The 13,701-nt window shown below is 44.6% G+C and overlaps 2 protein-coding genes across 5 annotated transcripts in view; one reads left to right on the top strand and one right to left on the bottom strand.

Moving 5' to 3' along the window:
• LOC132021583 (tyrosine-protein kinase ZAP-70) overlaps nt 1-2,454 on the top strand; it is a 35,413-nt gene extending 32,959 nt beyond the window's left edge. For all 4 annotated transcript variants that reach the window (XM_059406165.1, XM_059406163.1, XM_059406164.1 and 1 more), the window contains 4 exons: nt 84-276; nt 367-507; nt 606-718; nt 1,976-2,454. In XM_059406165.1, coding sequence (XP_059262148.1) covers nt 84-276; nt 367-507; nt 606-718; nt 1,976-2,099 — 571 coding nt within the window. In that variant the 3' untranslated portion in view covers nt 2,100-2,454. The remainder of the gene's footprint in view (nt 1-83; nt 277-366; nt 508-605; nt 719-1,975) is intronic.
• A 6,728-nt stretch (nt 2,455-9,182) lies between these two features.
• On the bottom strand, nt 9,183-9,931 carry LOC132022581 (peptidyl-prolyl cis-trans isomerase A). The gene has a single exon (XM_059407819.1). The coding sequence runs from the start codon at nt 9,882-9,884 to the stop codon at nt 9,390-9,392; it is 495 nt and encodes a 164-aa protein (XP_059263802.1). The 5' UTR covers nt 9,885-9,931; the 3' UTR covers nt 9,183-9,389.
• Nucleotides 9,932-13,701: the final 3,770 nt, after the last annotated feature.

The following is a 13,701-nucleotide window of genomic DNA, read 5'->3' as shown; positions in this document are numbered from 1 at the left end:
ATGCTCAGCAGAGAAGTGGGCTTTACCCCCTTGGGAACCTGGGTTGTCCCCTCCCAGCTGACCCTGGCTCCCCTGTACCTCAGGGAGGACATCCCCATCAGCAATGTGGCCGAGCTGCTGCACCAGGTGTCCATGGGGATGAAATACCTGGAGGAGAAAAACTTCGTGCACCGTGACCTGGCGGCCCGCAATGTCCTGCTGGTCAACCGGCACTATGCCAAGATCAGCGACTTCGGTCTCTCCAAGGCGTTGGGTGCTGATGACAGCTACTACACCGTAAGCTCCCAGCCCTTTGGCACCCAGTGGATGAGCTTGGTGGGTGGAGGTTCCCCAAGCCCTGCCCTGGCAGCATCTCCCTGTTCTCAGGCCCGCTCGGCAGGGAAGTGGCCGCTCAAATGGTATGCACCCGAGTGCTTCAACTTCCGCAAGTTCTCCAGCCGCAGTGATGTCTGGAGCTATGGGGTCACCATGTGGGAAGCCTTCTCCTATGGCCAGAAGCCCTACAAGGCAGGCGTGGGCAGAGGCAGGTGGGTGGGTGGGAAGGGGGGGGGTGAGGGCAAGGTGGCCCCCATTACTTACATTACACTTGACTCTGGCTCAAGCAGAAGATGAAAGGCCCCGAGGTCATAAACTTCATCGAGCAGGGCAAGCGGATGGAGTGCCCCGCAGAATGTCCGCCTGAAATGTACGCGCTCATGAGTGACTGCTGGATCTACAAGTGAGCGCCAGTGTGGGGGAAGGGTACCTGGCTGGACTGACACCTGGGCCTGGAGTCGGAGGTCATGATGCCCGATAATCCCAAACTCATCCCACCAAGATTCACCCAGTTCACAGCCTTTCCAACACTTGCTACCTTTATTTTCTGCACCTATACTCAGTGTCTCAACACACTAATTCTAGAGTGCTGGGATGGACCACACCACAACACCCTGCCTCCTGTAGACACCTAGTGCTCCAGCATCTGAAATCTCAGTTCCCCACCAGCCAACATGCAACACATTGATCCTACAATACTCAAGCAAGTCAGTACTCTGTTACCCCAAATATGATACCAGTGGTCAGGGCATGGGATAATAATACTCCAGTCTAATTCCTCAGGCCCCCACGATCCACCATTCAACACCTCTTTACCCTTGCAGGCCAACACTACAGCACTCAAACACTAAATACATTCAAAACTTCCACCCCTGCCTGGTGTTCAGACTCAACACTTGAGCACCCTAACTCGTAAAATCATCAGCATTTCAACTTCCCATCAGAAAATAGGCAACATGCACCCAAAAAAACCTGTTGTCCTACATTGAGCCATGCAATACATGGATATTCTAACATTTGATACCTTTCCTACCCCAACATCCATTATTCCACTGGCCAACACCTATGACATTGACACCCAAAGTCACCCAATTAAATAGACACCTTTTTATGATAAATAATAAATGATCAGTCCATCCAACATGTGTTAACCTGGCCCCCATTGGGAAGTACTCAGTACACCAGCGCCCCAATACTGTTTAAGAGGCTAGCGTCTTTAAGTAGCCCGACTCCCCACTAGCTGAACCCACTGTCAGTGCTCCAGTGTTCTTCTAGATTAGGGGCAGCGTCCTTGCACCCATATAAGCCCACACCTGGCACCAATTACACTGGCCCTTGGCACATGAGCAGTACTTCAGCATTCAATATCCCCGCACCCCTTGGTTGACGGTTGTTACCCCGACACTCAATGAATGCAAGTCTTCACCAGTTAACACTCAACAGATGGTCCCCCAACATCCTGTATGTCGGCAGCTTTTCATTACGTGGGAGGGCAACACCCGAATTCTAGTCCCCTCGTACAAGACACCTCTCCATTACCCCAAACTCCAACACCCTGACAACCCCACTGATTTTCTGAGCCCCCTGTATGTCTCCCCTCCGGCTGAAGTTGGGTTGTGGGGATGTGGTCAGTGGCCTGGATCTACCCAACCCCCCACAGGTGGGAGGACCGCCCGGACTTCCAGGCCGTGGAGCAGCGCATGCGCACCTACCATTACAGCGTGGCAAGCAAAGCTGAAGGCCCCCCAGGGTGTGGAAAGGGGCCGGAGGCTGCTTCTGCCTGAGCGGCAGCCTGCCCGGGGCCTGCAAGATGCGATGCCCCAGCTTCAGCTCCATCCGAGGTCAGCTCAGCTCGTTTCTCCAAACCAGCTGGGCTGTGGTAAGGCAGGCAGCGGAGGCCTCAGGTTCATAGGGATCCAGTGGTCCCCACCTGGTCGCCCGTTCTCTCTGGCTGGAGGGAGGAGGGGAGGCCCTGGCAGGGTGGGATTGTGTAACTTGCTCCTGGGCAGCTGTCTACTGGGCAGCCCTGAGCTGAGGGTGCACTGCTTACCTTCATCATCATCTGGGCCCTGAAGGGGAAGACTCTGGAAACTCAGGTGGCAAGCCCTCAATCATTGTAATAAACTCAGCTTCTCTCTTGTTGGAGTCCCTCATCTTTTCTGGGGTGACGGAGAGGGGACCAGGAAAGGGGCTGGATCATTGGAATGGGGTCAGTGAGAAGTGCCTGAAAATGGCTTGTCTTGGATGGGCCTGGATGTGGTCCCCAGGGTCTGGTCTTCCCACTTCTCTGCCCAAGACATCTTTGTAGGACTGAGGAGCTATGGCAGAGTGGGGAACCGAGGCAGGTGCGGCACTGGGCCTCCACTTCCCTATCTTTGCAGATTGAATGAGGCGGGTGCTTTCCACACTGGTTGCGTCTTGTCACCTGAAGCAGTTTTAACCATCGTCAATGCCTCCTCCCATCCCACGCCCCAGCATAGGTGCATTTTAAAGTGTCTTCAGGTGATTCTATCACCCAGCACCCGATTCAGCTGCCCTACCTTCTTCCCTGGATACACCCAGTCACGGCTGGGATCTTCCTTATCTGGTGTCCCAAGTGCTGGTTCAGTCCCACTGAGATGTCCTGTCCCCAGGCTCTTGCTGCCTCAGTTTCCCCATGTGCTAAATTGGTATATGTGCTGCCAAACCAAGCACCCCCCCCCCCCCCCCCATGGAAAATTGGATGCTGGAGTGCAGAACTCAAAGGCGAATAAAATGGAGCCAGGCTCCTGCGCTTCTTTTCTGACCTTGCTCCCCTTTCCTCAGCTGTGATTGGCCCCACCCGCAATAAGACCCATATGGTCTTATTCTCCTGGCGGGGCTCCTGAGAACCATTGGTCCAAGGGCAGCTGTGAAGCCTACTCCAAGCCAGGGAAAGGCAAAGAGATTTCCTGCAGCTTCTGGGAGGGCAAGTTTTTTTTCTTTTTGTTGGTGGAGGTTTAGAAATCCCATGGCTGTTTTGTGGGACTATGGTGGAAGGATGGGGGCTTGATCTGTTGCGGGGAGTGGGAGCCTGAGGCCCCAGTGGGTGAAGCCAGGGAGAAGACTCCAGAGCTGGGAACTTGACATTGGGATTATTAGGTACAGACCTTACTCTGATTTCACCATTTACTGTTGAGTTTTAATAATTTATATGTAAGCCTCATATTAGCAAACTCTTGAATGCATTTTGTACTCTATATGAAAATTAATCCAGAGAACCCCCAGTTGTACCCTCAACTCCAGACACACCAAGACGCTCGGCTATGTGCATTTGTTTGGAGAGTGAATTTGTAATGGTTTGGAATTGTCTGAGGGTCTCCAAGTCCTGGGAGATGATATCTTCTTGCATTTAGATTCAAAATAGACAAACACTGATTGTAAAGATAAAAAAGATGCAAGCATTGTTTTTAAATTATTTTAAAACTAACGAACAAATCAAGAAAAAAATATTACACAAATGGCGAGATTTTGTGACTTCCTGAATTGTAGTGTTTGTCGATATATTTTTTATTACAATTTGCTTGTTAGTGACTGGATAATCATTTACATTATTTTCATAGATTCATACATAGAATTCATATATAGAATTTTCTTTCAGAATGAAAGTACATTTCCACTGTCTGCGTTTCTTTTATGGTTGCTGAAAAGAATTTTATTTTATAGGAAGGTGGTATTAAAAGTCATCCCCCCCTTGAGTGTCGCATACACAGAGAACTCTATAATGTGCTGGCAATAAATGTTGAATGAACCAATGAAGTATGGTGCTATTCCACGTAGAGACCACAAGGTGCCGCCGTTCTCCAAGCCAAGGTCGCTCAGTTCCTCAAATCTGATCCTAGCTTAGGTGGATCAGTGAGGTAGAATTCTTACAATGTTCTTTCAAATGCTGACCCGGAACTGGACCTCTACCTCACTCCTCAAGGTCCCAAAACTACATAGAACTTACCTCTTTCTCCAAAAAGAGATTTCACTCCTATGTAATGCTACAATCTGCCTATTCTGGAAATGTGTGTCATGGAGAGCACAGACCCCGGGTAACTGCGGCTGTGATGGTGGAAGCCCACAGGGCTCTGGGGGCAGAGGGGACTCTTGATCTAGTTGAGAAGGGGTCAGTCTGGTGGGCTTCCTGTAGGAGGTAATGTGTGAACTGAGTCTGCTGTAGGGAGAGTGAGATTTGGCTGGGGAAAAAGTGAAGAAAATGTTCCAGGCATAAGGAACAGCATGTTGAAGTGAGAGAACATGCTTTTTGGGAGAAAAGAGTTTTTTTTGGTTATTATTATTATTATTATTATTTATTGTGTTATGTTAATCATCATAAGTCCATCATTAGTTTTTGATGTAGTGGTTCTTGATTCATTGTGTGTAACACCCCCGTGCTCCACACAATTTGTGCCCTCCTTAATACCCACCACCAGGCTCACCCATCCCCTCACCCCCGTCCCTTCCCAAACAGTCCATTTGTTTCCCTGGAGTGCATAGTCTCTCATGGTTCATCCCCGCCTCTGATTTCTCCCCCTTCATTCCAAGAGGTTTTGAGTGACTAGAACCTTGTGTTTGAATGGGGCTGCTGCAGCCAGTAAAGGGATAACCTTGTGGAAGACAAGTGGTGCCTTTTTTTTTGTTTTTTGTTTTTTCTAGTGGCTTGCTGAGAAGCAATTCATACTATTTCCTCCACCCCCATCCCCAGCCCCTCCTTCCTAGCATAGGGTTTTGGTGTTTTGTTTTGTTTTTTAAGTTTTTTTAATTTGAGTATAGTTGACACACATGTTACATTAGTTTCAGGTGTAAGACATAGTGATTGGACAAATTTATACATTTCAAAGCTCTGTTCCTCATGAGTGTAGGTACAACCTGTCACCATACAACACTATTACAGTATCACTGCCTATATTCCTTATGCTGCGACTTTTATTCCTGTGACTTATTCATTCCATAACTGGAAGCTATACCCATTTTCCCCATCCCCCCCTCCTCGGGCAACCATTAGTTTGTTCTCTGTGTTTACAGGTCTGATTTTGCTTTTGTTGTCCCTTTTTTTTTTTCTTTTTAAAAGATTCCACGTATAAGTGAGATCATATGGTACTTGTCTTTCTCAGTCTGACTTATTTCACTTAGCATTATACCCTCTAAGTCCATCCATGTTGTCAGGAAAGGCGTGATCTCATCCTTTTTTATGACTGTGTACTATTCTGGGTGTGTGTGTGTGTGTGTGTGTGTGTGTGTGAGAGAGAGAGAGAGAGAGAGAGAGAGATCTTCCTTATCCATTTTTCTATTGATGGACACTTTGGCTCCTTCTCTATCATGGCGATTATAAATAATGCTGCAATAAACACAGGAGTGGATCTATCTTTTTGAATTAGGGTTTTCGTTTTCTTCAGGTAAATACCCAGTAGTAGAATTATTGGATCATATGGCATTTCTGTTTTTGAAAAAAAACCTCCATACTGGGGCGTCTGGGTGGATCAATGGGTTAAGCCTCTGCCTTCAGCTTGGGTCATGATCCCAGGGTCCTGGGATCCAGCCCCAAGTTGGGTTCTCTGCTCAGCGGGGGAGCCTGCTTCCCCCTCTCTCTCTGCCTGCCTCTCTGCCTATTTGTGATCGCTCTGTCAAATAAATAAATAAAATCTTAAAAAAAAAAAACAACCAAAAAACCTCCATACCGTTTTCCACAGTAACAGTACCAATTTACATTCCCACCAACAGTGTATGAGGGCTCCCTTTTCACCACATCCTCAACAACACTCATTATTTCTTGTCATTTTGATTTTAGCTATTAGCCATCCTGACAGGTGTAAGGTGAGATATCTCCTTGTGGTTTTGATTTGTATTTCCCTGATGCTGAGTGATGTTGAGCATTTTTTCATGTGTCTGTCGGTCATCTGTATGTCTCCTTTGGAAAAATGTCTATTCCAGTCCTCAGCCCATCTTAAAATCAGATTATTTGTGTGGGTTTTTTTTGAGAATGATAAGGTCTTTATATATTTTGGATATTATTCTGTTACTGCATATGCCATTTGCAAATATGCTGTTTACAAGGTTGCCTTTTTGTTTTGTTCATGATTTCCTTCACTGTGCAAAAGCTTTTCATTTTGGTGTAGTCTCAATAGTTTAATTTTGCTTTTATTTTTCTTAGCAGAGGAGACCTATCTAGAAAAATGCTGCTGTGGCTAATGTCAGAAATCACTGAGATCTCTTCTAGGAATTTTATGGTCTTAGATCACACATGTAGTAGGTCTTTAATCCATATTGAGTTTATTTTTGTGTATGGTGTTAGAAAGTGGTACAGTTTCATTCTTTTACACATAGCTGTCCAGTTTCCCTGCACCATTTATTGAAGAGATTGTCTTTTCCCCATTGTATATTCTTGCCTCCTTTGTCATGGATTAATTGACCATATAAGCATGGGCTTATTTTGTGGTATCTGTTCTCTTCCATTTATCCATGCATCTGTTCTTTCTTTCTTTCTTTTAAGATTTTGTTTATTTATTTAAGAGAGTGAGAGAGAGAACAGAAGCAGGGAAGAGGGAGACCCAGGCTCTCTTCTTGACAGGGAGCCTGATGCGGGACTCAATCCCGGGACCCTGGGATCATGACCTGAGCTGAAGGCAGACACTTAATGGACTCAGCCACCCAGACGTCCCAAGATTTCATTCCTTTTGGTGGCTGAGAATTATTCCATTGTGTATTGTGTTCCCCTTTCTCCATATCCTCAACAACCTGTTGTTTCCTGTGCAGTTAATTTTAGCCATTCTGACTGGTGTGAGGTGATACCTCATTGTGGTTTTGATTTTTATTTCTCTGATGCTGACTGATGTTGAGCATCTTTTCATGTGTTTTTTAGCCATCTGTAAGTCTTTGGAAAAATGTATATTCATGTATTCTGTGTCTTTAGTGTTTTCTATATACAGTATCCCATCATCTACAAATAGTAATAGTACAAATTAACTTCTTAACCAATATGGATGCCTCTAACTTCTTTTTCTTATCTGATTGCTGTGGCAAGGACTTTTAGTACTAAGTTGAATACAAGTGGCAAGTGTAAACATCCTTGTCTTTCTGATCTAAGAGGAAAATCTCTCATTTTTCACCATCGAGTAAGATGTTTGTTGTGGGTTTTCCAAATATGTCTTCATTTTGTTGAGATCTGTTTCTTTTTTTCTTTTTTTTTTTTATTTAAAGATTTTATTTGTTTGACAGACAGATCACAAGTAGGCAGAGCGGCAGGCTGAAAGAGAGAGAGGAAGAAGCAGGCAGAGAGCAGAGAGCCCGATGTGGGACTCAATCCCAGGACTCTGGGATCATGACCCGACCCGAAGGCAGAGGCTTAACCCACTGAGCCACCTAGGTGCCCGATATCTGTTTCTTCTAAACCCATTTTGTTGAGTTTCATCATGAACAAATGTTGAATTTTGTCAAATTCTTTTTCTGCATTTATTAAGATGACCATATGATTTTTATCCTTCATTTTGTTAATGTGGTGTATCACATGGATTGATTTGTGAACATTTGGTCATTCTTGCACCTTCAGAATAAGTCCCACTTGATTGTGGTAAATGATCCTTTTACATTATTCTTGAATGTGATTTTCTAAAATTTTATTAAGGATTTTTGCATCTATGTTAATCAGGGCTATTGGCCTGTAGTTTTCTTGTTTGTAGTGTCTTTGTCTGGTTTTGATATCAGAGTCAGATGCTGGACTAATAGAATATATTTAGAAGCTTTACTTCCTCTTCTATTTTTTTAAAAAAGATTTTATTTATTTATTTGACAGAGAGAGAGCTCACAAGTAGGCAGAGAGGCAGGCAGAGGGAGAGGAGGAAGCAGGCTCACTGCCGAGCAGAGAACCTGATGCAGGGCTTGATCCCAGGACCCTGGGATCATGACCTGAGCCGAAGGCAGAGGCTTTAACCCACTGAGCCACCCAGGTGCCCCTCCTCTTCTATTTTTTGATATAGTTTGGTAGAATTTACCTATGAAGACATCTCATCCTGGAGTTTTATTTTATTTTATTTTTTGATCACTGACTCAATTTTTATTGCTAGTAATCAATCTGTTCAAATTTTCTATTTCTTCCTAACTCAGTTTTGGAAGATTGTGTTTCTAGGAATTTATCTTTTTCTTCTAGGTTGTCCAATTAATTGGCATATAATTTTTTTGGTAATATTCTCGTATAATCCTTTCTGTTTCTGTGATGTTAGTTGTTACTTCTCCCTTCTAATTTCTGATTTCATTTTTTTTTTTTTTTTTGGTTTTCTCTTTTTTACTTGATGAGTCTGGTTAAGGGTTTGTCAGTTTTGTTTAACTTTTCAAAGAACCAGCTCTTGGTTTTGTTGATCTTTTGAAATTGTTTTTTAGTCACTTTGTTATTTATTTCTGCTCTGATCCTTGATATTTTCTTCTTCTACTCACCTTAGAATTTGTTCTTATTTTTCTACTTTGTTTAGGTGTAAGTTCAGGTTGAGATTTTTCTTGTTTCTTGAGGTAGGTCTATATCATCATATATTTCCTTTAGAACTACTTCTGCTGAGTCCTAAAGAATTTGGGTCATTGGGGCGCCTGGGTGGCTCAGTGGGTTAAGCCGCTGCCTTCGGCTTGGGTCATGATCTCAGGGTCCTGGGATCGAGTCCCACATCGGGCTCTCTGCTCAGCAGGGGGCCTGCTTCCCTTCCTCTCTCTCTGTGATCTCTTCCCTTCCTCTCTCCTACTGTGATCTCTCTCTGTCAAATAAATAAATAAAATCTTTCAAAAAAAAAAAAGAATTTGGGTCATTATGTTTTTCTTTCCTTGTTTCTATACTTCTCTGTTGCTGCTTTTATTTATTTTTTTTTAATTTAATTTTATTTTATTTTATTTTTTTTGTGGTTTAGGTTTTATTTCATCATTAACTGAACTCTGAGATCCAGCTAGGCCTGGGGGTAAGGAACCATGGAACCCGCAGAACTGCAGCGAGTGGAGATTCTGGGGTAGTTCGAGCAGGCAGGGGTAGAAGGGACGCTCTCCCCAGCTACAGAAGGAATGGTCGGGTAGTTAAGATAAAACACGAGTCAGACTGATCAGATCTGTCCACAGTCAGCAATGGTGATCTTCTTGCTGGTCTTGCCATTCCTGGACCCAAAGCGCTCCATGGCCTCCACGATGTTCATGCCCTCTTTGACCTTGCCAAAGACCACGTGCTTGCCATCCAACCACTCAGTCTTGGCAGTGCAGATGAAGAACTGGGAGCCGTTCGTGTTGGGTCCAGCATTGGCCATGGACAGGATGCCAGGACCCGTGTGCTTAAGGATGAAGTTCTCATCATCAAACTTCTCCCCGTAGATGGACTTACCACCAGTGCCATTATGGCGTGTGAAGTCCCCACCCTGGCACATAAATCCCGGGATGATCCTGTGAAAGCAGGAACCTTTGTAACCGAATCCTTTCTCTCCGGTGCTCAGAGCACGGAAGTTCTCTGCTGTCTTCGGCACCTTGTCTGCGAACAGCTCGAAGGAGACGCGGCCCAAGGGCTCGCCGTCCACGGCGATGTCGAAGAACACGGTGGGGTTGACCATGGCTGGGCAGCGCGGACGGCTCCGGAGCGGCGGCGTCTGCAAGGCCTCTCTTGCTGTTTTTAAAATAATCTCTACCTTTAAACTTTGATGTTTTAATTATTATATGTCCTGTGTGTGAACCTCCTTGGGATCATCTTGTTTGGAACTCTCTGTGCTTCTTGGACCTAGATGTCTATCTCCTTCTCTATTTAGGGAAGTTTTCAGCTATTTTTTCTGCAAATAAGTTTTCTGTCCCCTTTCTCTCTTCTGGGACCCCTATAATGTGAATATTTATTCACTTGATGTTGTCCAAGAGATCCCTTAACCTATCCTCATTTAAAAAAATCTTCCCTTCCCTTTCCTTCTACCACCTTATTTTTTATTTTTTATTTCTTTCTCTCTTTTTTCCTTCCTTCCTTCTCTTCCCTTCCTTTCTTTCTTCCCTCACTTCCTCTTTTTCCTTCCTTCCCTGTCCCCCCTTCCTCTTTCTTCATTCCTTTCTTCATTCCTTTTCTCATTCCACCTCCCTCCACCTTTCTTCATTCCTTTCCCTCTTTTTTCTCTCTCTCTCCCTTTCTTTCTTTTCAGCATGGGTGCTTTCCATTACCCTGTCTTCCAGATCGCTGATTCATTTATTCTTCTGCATCTACTAGTGGACTGTTAATTCCCTCTAGTGTGTTTTTTAATTAAAGATTTAAAAAAATCTATTTAAGAGAGAGAAGGAGAAACAGACTTCCCACAGAGCAGGAGCCCAATGTGGGGCTTGATCCCAGGACCCTGGGATCATGACCTGAGTCAAAGGCAGACACTTAACCAACTGAGCCACCCAGCTGTCCCACTCTAATGTGTTTTTTATTTCAGTTTTGTATTCTTCAAGTCTGATTCGTTCTTCTTTTTTTTATATTTTATATCTCATTATTGAAAGTCTCACTGAGAGACTTTCTCTCACAGCCCAATGAGTATCTTTATTATCATTACTTTAAATTCTTTATCAGGGATATTGCTTATCTCTGTTTCACTTAGTTTTTCTGAGTTTTTCTCTTGTTATTTCTTTTAGAGACTATTCCTTTGTCTTCCTATTTTGCTTGACTTTCTGCGTTTGTTTGTAGGGATTAGGTGGAACAGTTAGTTACTTCTTTTAAACTTGAAGAGGTGGTCTTATGTATGGTTGTCCCCTATGTATACTGTGTGTGGTTGGTGACTTTGCTGGTTGACTGGAGCTGTGGCTACTGTGGGATGGGGATCCTGGGGTTTTCCATGAAGTAGATGCCCTGTCATGACAGCTAAAGGTGAAGTGGTTGCAGTCCAGAATGTTCCAGGTTTCTATGTGTGGAGGGCACCCTGGTAGGCAGCTAAAGCTGAAATGGGTGCAACTTGGTATATCTCAGGATGCCCTGGTAAGGTGGTTGGAGCTGAGGTGGTATGTGGACCAGGAGATCTCTGAGCTCTCTGTAAAGAGGGTATCCTGGCAGGATAGCGAAAACTAAAGTGGGTGCCTGCTAGGGGATCTGGGGATCTCTGCACAGATGACACCTTAGCAAGATAGCTGAAGCTAAAGGGGATGTAAACTGAGATGTTCCAGGGGCTTGGCCCAAAGGGTTCTTTGGAGAGGTGGCTGGAGAGGAGGCAGGGTACAAGTTGGGAGGTCTTGGTACTCTCTGCACAAGGTTACACTGGTAGGACAGCTAAAGCTAAAATAGGTGTGGACTGGTTTGATCCTGGGCTCTCTGTATACAATGTGCCCTAGAAGGACAGCTGAAGCTGAATTGGGTATAAACCATGGTGCCCCACGGCATTTAGCACAGTGGGTGTTTTGGTGTGGTGACTGGAGCTGAAGTTGGCGAGGGTGGGGTGTTCCCGAGTGATTAGCATGATGGGCACCTGACAGAGTATTTGAATATGAAGCTTATGTCAAAAGAGAGGTTCCAGAGCACTCTGCACTGGAGGGGCCCTAGCAAGCAATCTAAAGGCAAAATCGTGTAAACTTGGGGGCGCCTGGGTGGCTCAGTGGGTTAAGCCGCTGCCTTCGGTTCAGGTCATGATCTCAGGGTCCTGGGATGGAGTCCCACATCGGGCTCTCTGCTCAGCAGGGAGCCTCCTTCCTCCTCTCTCTCTCTGCCTGCCTCTCTGCCTACTTGTGATCTCTCTCTGTCAAATTTATAAAAATAAAATTTAAAAAAATCGTGTAAACTTGGAATGTTCTAGGGTGCTTAGCACCTGTGTCACCTTGGCACAAAGGCTGGAGTTGCAATGAATGTTAACCAGAGTGTCCTGGTGTGTATTGCCCTCTGCCCACCTTGATGGGGCAGCTGGTACTGGTGTGAGCTATAAGCCTAGTGTTCACTGAGGCAGCAAGATGGGTAGACTGGCCAGGCTGTGCACTAGTCTGCTTTCAAGGTAAGGGGGAGAGATCTGTACCCCTGAAAAAATAATACATTATATGTTAATAGAAAAAATAAATAAAGTCATTTGGTCCTCGGCCAAAAAAAAAAAAAAAAGTAGGGATAGTGTAGATCATATCTGTTAGCCCTTCCCACCTAGAGAACATTGCAGCATCTTCCCCCCCGAACCTCCTCCATTTGGTGGAGTTCAAGCTGGCTTTTTTATATGCTAGTTGCTCTTGTAAACCACAGCTTTTTTTCTGTGCTCAAGGACCAAGGTATCTGTTCCCGAGCCCTCAGTACTAACCCCCCCCCCCCCCCCACTGTAGTTTGAAGTATTAGGGGTGAGGTTCCCTTCATTACCATGTCTTCATCTCTCTATGTTCTTTATGTGGTCTTTTGTTGTGCAGAAGATGTTCAGTGAACCCCTAGTTCTTTAGGAAGAATGTTTTATAAATACGTGTAATGTAGTGTGTTCCATGGAGGGGGTGAGTTCAAGGTCTTCCTATAGGCCATCTTGGACCAGAAACCCTTAGCATTGGGTTTTATCATTTATTATTTTTTATTTTGTTACATTAGTCGCCCTACAGTACATTATTAGTTTTTGATGTAGTGTTCCATGATTCATTGCTTGCATGTAACACCCAGTGCTCCATGCAATCTGTGCCCTCCTTAATACCCATCTTTTCAAATTTCAGGTGGGAAAAATACTATTTCATTGTGCAAATGGATAAATTAGCATTTCTCTTCTAAGTGGCATGTTTGAACAATGTTTTCAAATATGCCTATGAGTGTTATGAGGCCTCTCACCCACCAGAGAATGAGCATTATCTTAGGAACAAAAGAAAAGCTCTGCCTTCTGGCTGTGTGGGTGGGGAAGTAATGTGGCAATATTCCTATTTTCCTTTTATTTATCTTTTTTCCTCTCCTTCTAAGTCTCTTCACAGTTTTAAATTTCTTTCTTCTCTGTTGCCTGGGGTCCCATATGCTTATTGCTTTGTCCTTATCTGGGGGGTATCTTTGAACTCAAAGGACAGCGTTGTGAAACCCCAGGAAGGTGTTCTATGTGAGAAAACTCTGATGTGCTACATTAAATTCCCGTTTAATTCTTGGGGTGCTTGGATGGCTCAGTCGGTTAAGCAGCTGACTCAATTTCAGTTCATGATCTTAGGGTCGTGGAATTGAGCTCGGTGTTGAGCTCTATGCTTAGCCTTGAGTCTGCTTTCCCTCTCCCCCTGCCCCTCTCCCCCTGCCCCTCCCCCCACTCATGCATGTGCTTACTTGTTTTCTCTAAAATAAATACAATCTTTAAAAAAAATCCCATTTAATTTTTAAAACATCTGCCTATGGTGGGGACCCTTAAATCCATTTCACAGATGAAGAAACTGAGGCTTAGAGATGTTAAGACACAAACCCAGCATCTAATGACAAATATGTAAGAAGCAATTCCATTGGCT

The sequence above is a fragment of the Mustela nigripes genome, chromosome 7 (genome assembly GCF_022355385.1).
Source record: "Mustela nigripes isolate SB6536 chromosome 7, MUSNIG.SB6536, whole genome shotgun sequence".
NCBI lineage: Eukaryota > Metazoa > Chordata > Mammalia > Carnivora > Mustelidae > Mustela > Mustela nigripes.
The sequence above is the reverse complement of the archived record's forward strand: the minus strand, read 5'-3'. Positions and strand labels throughout refer to the sequence as shown.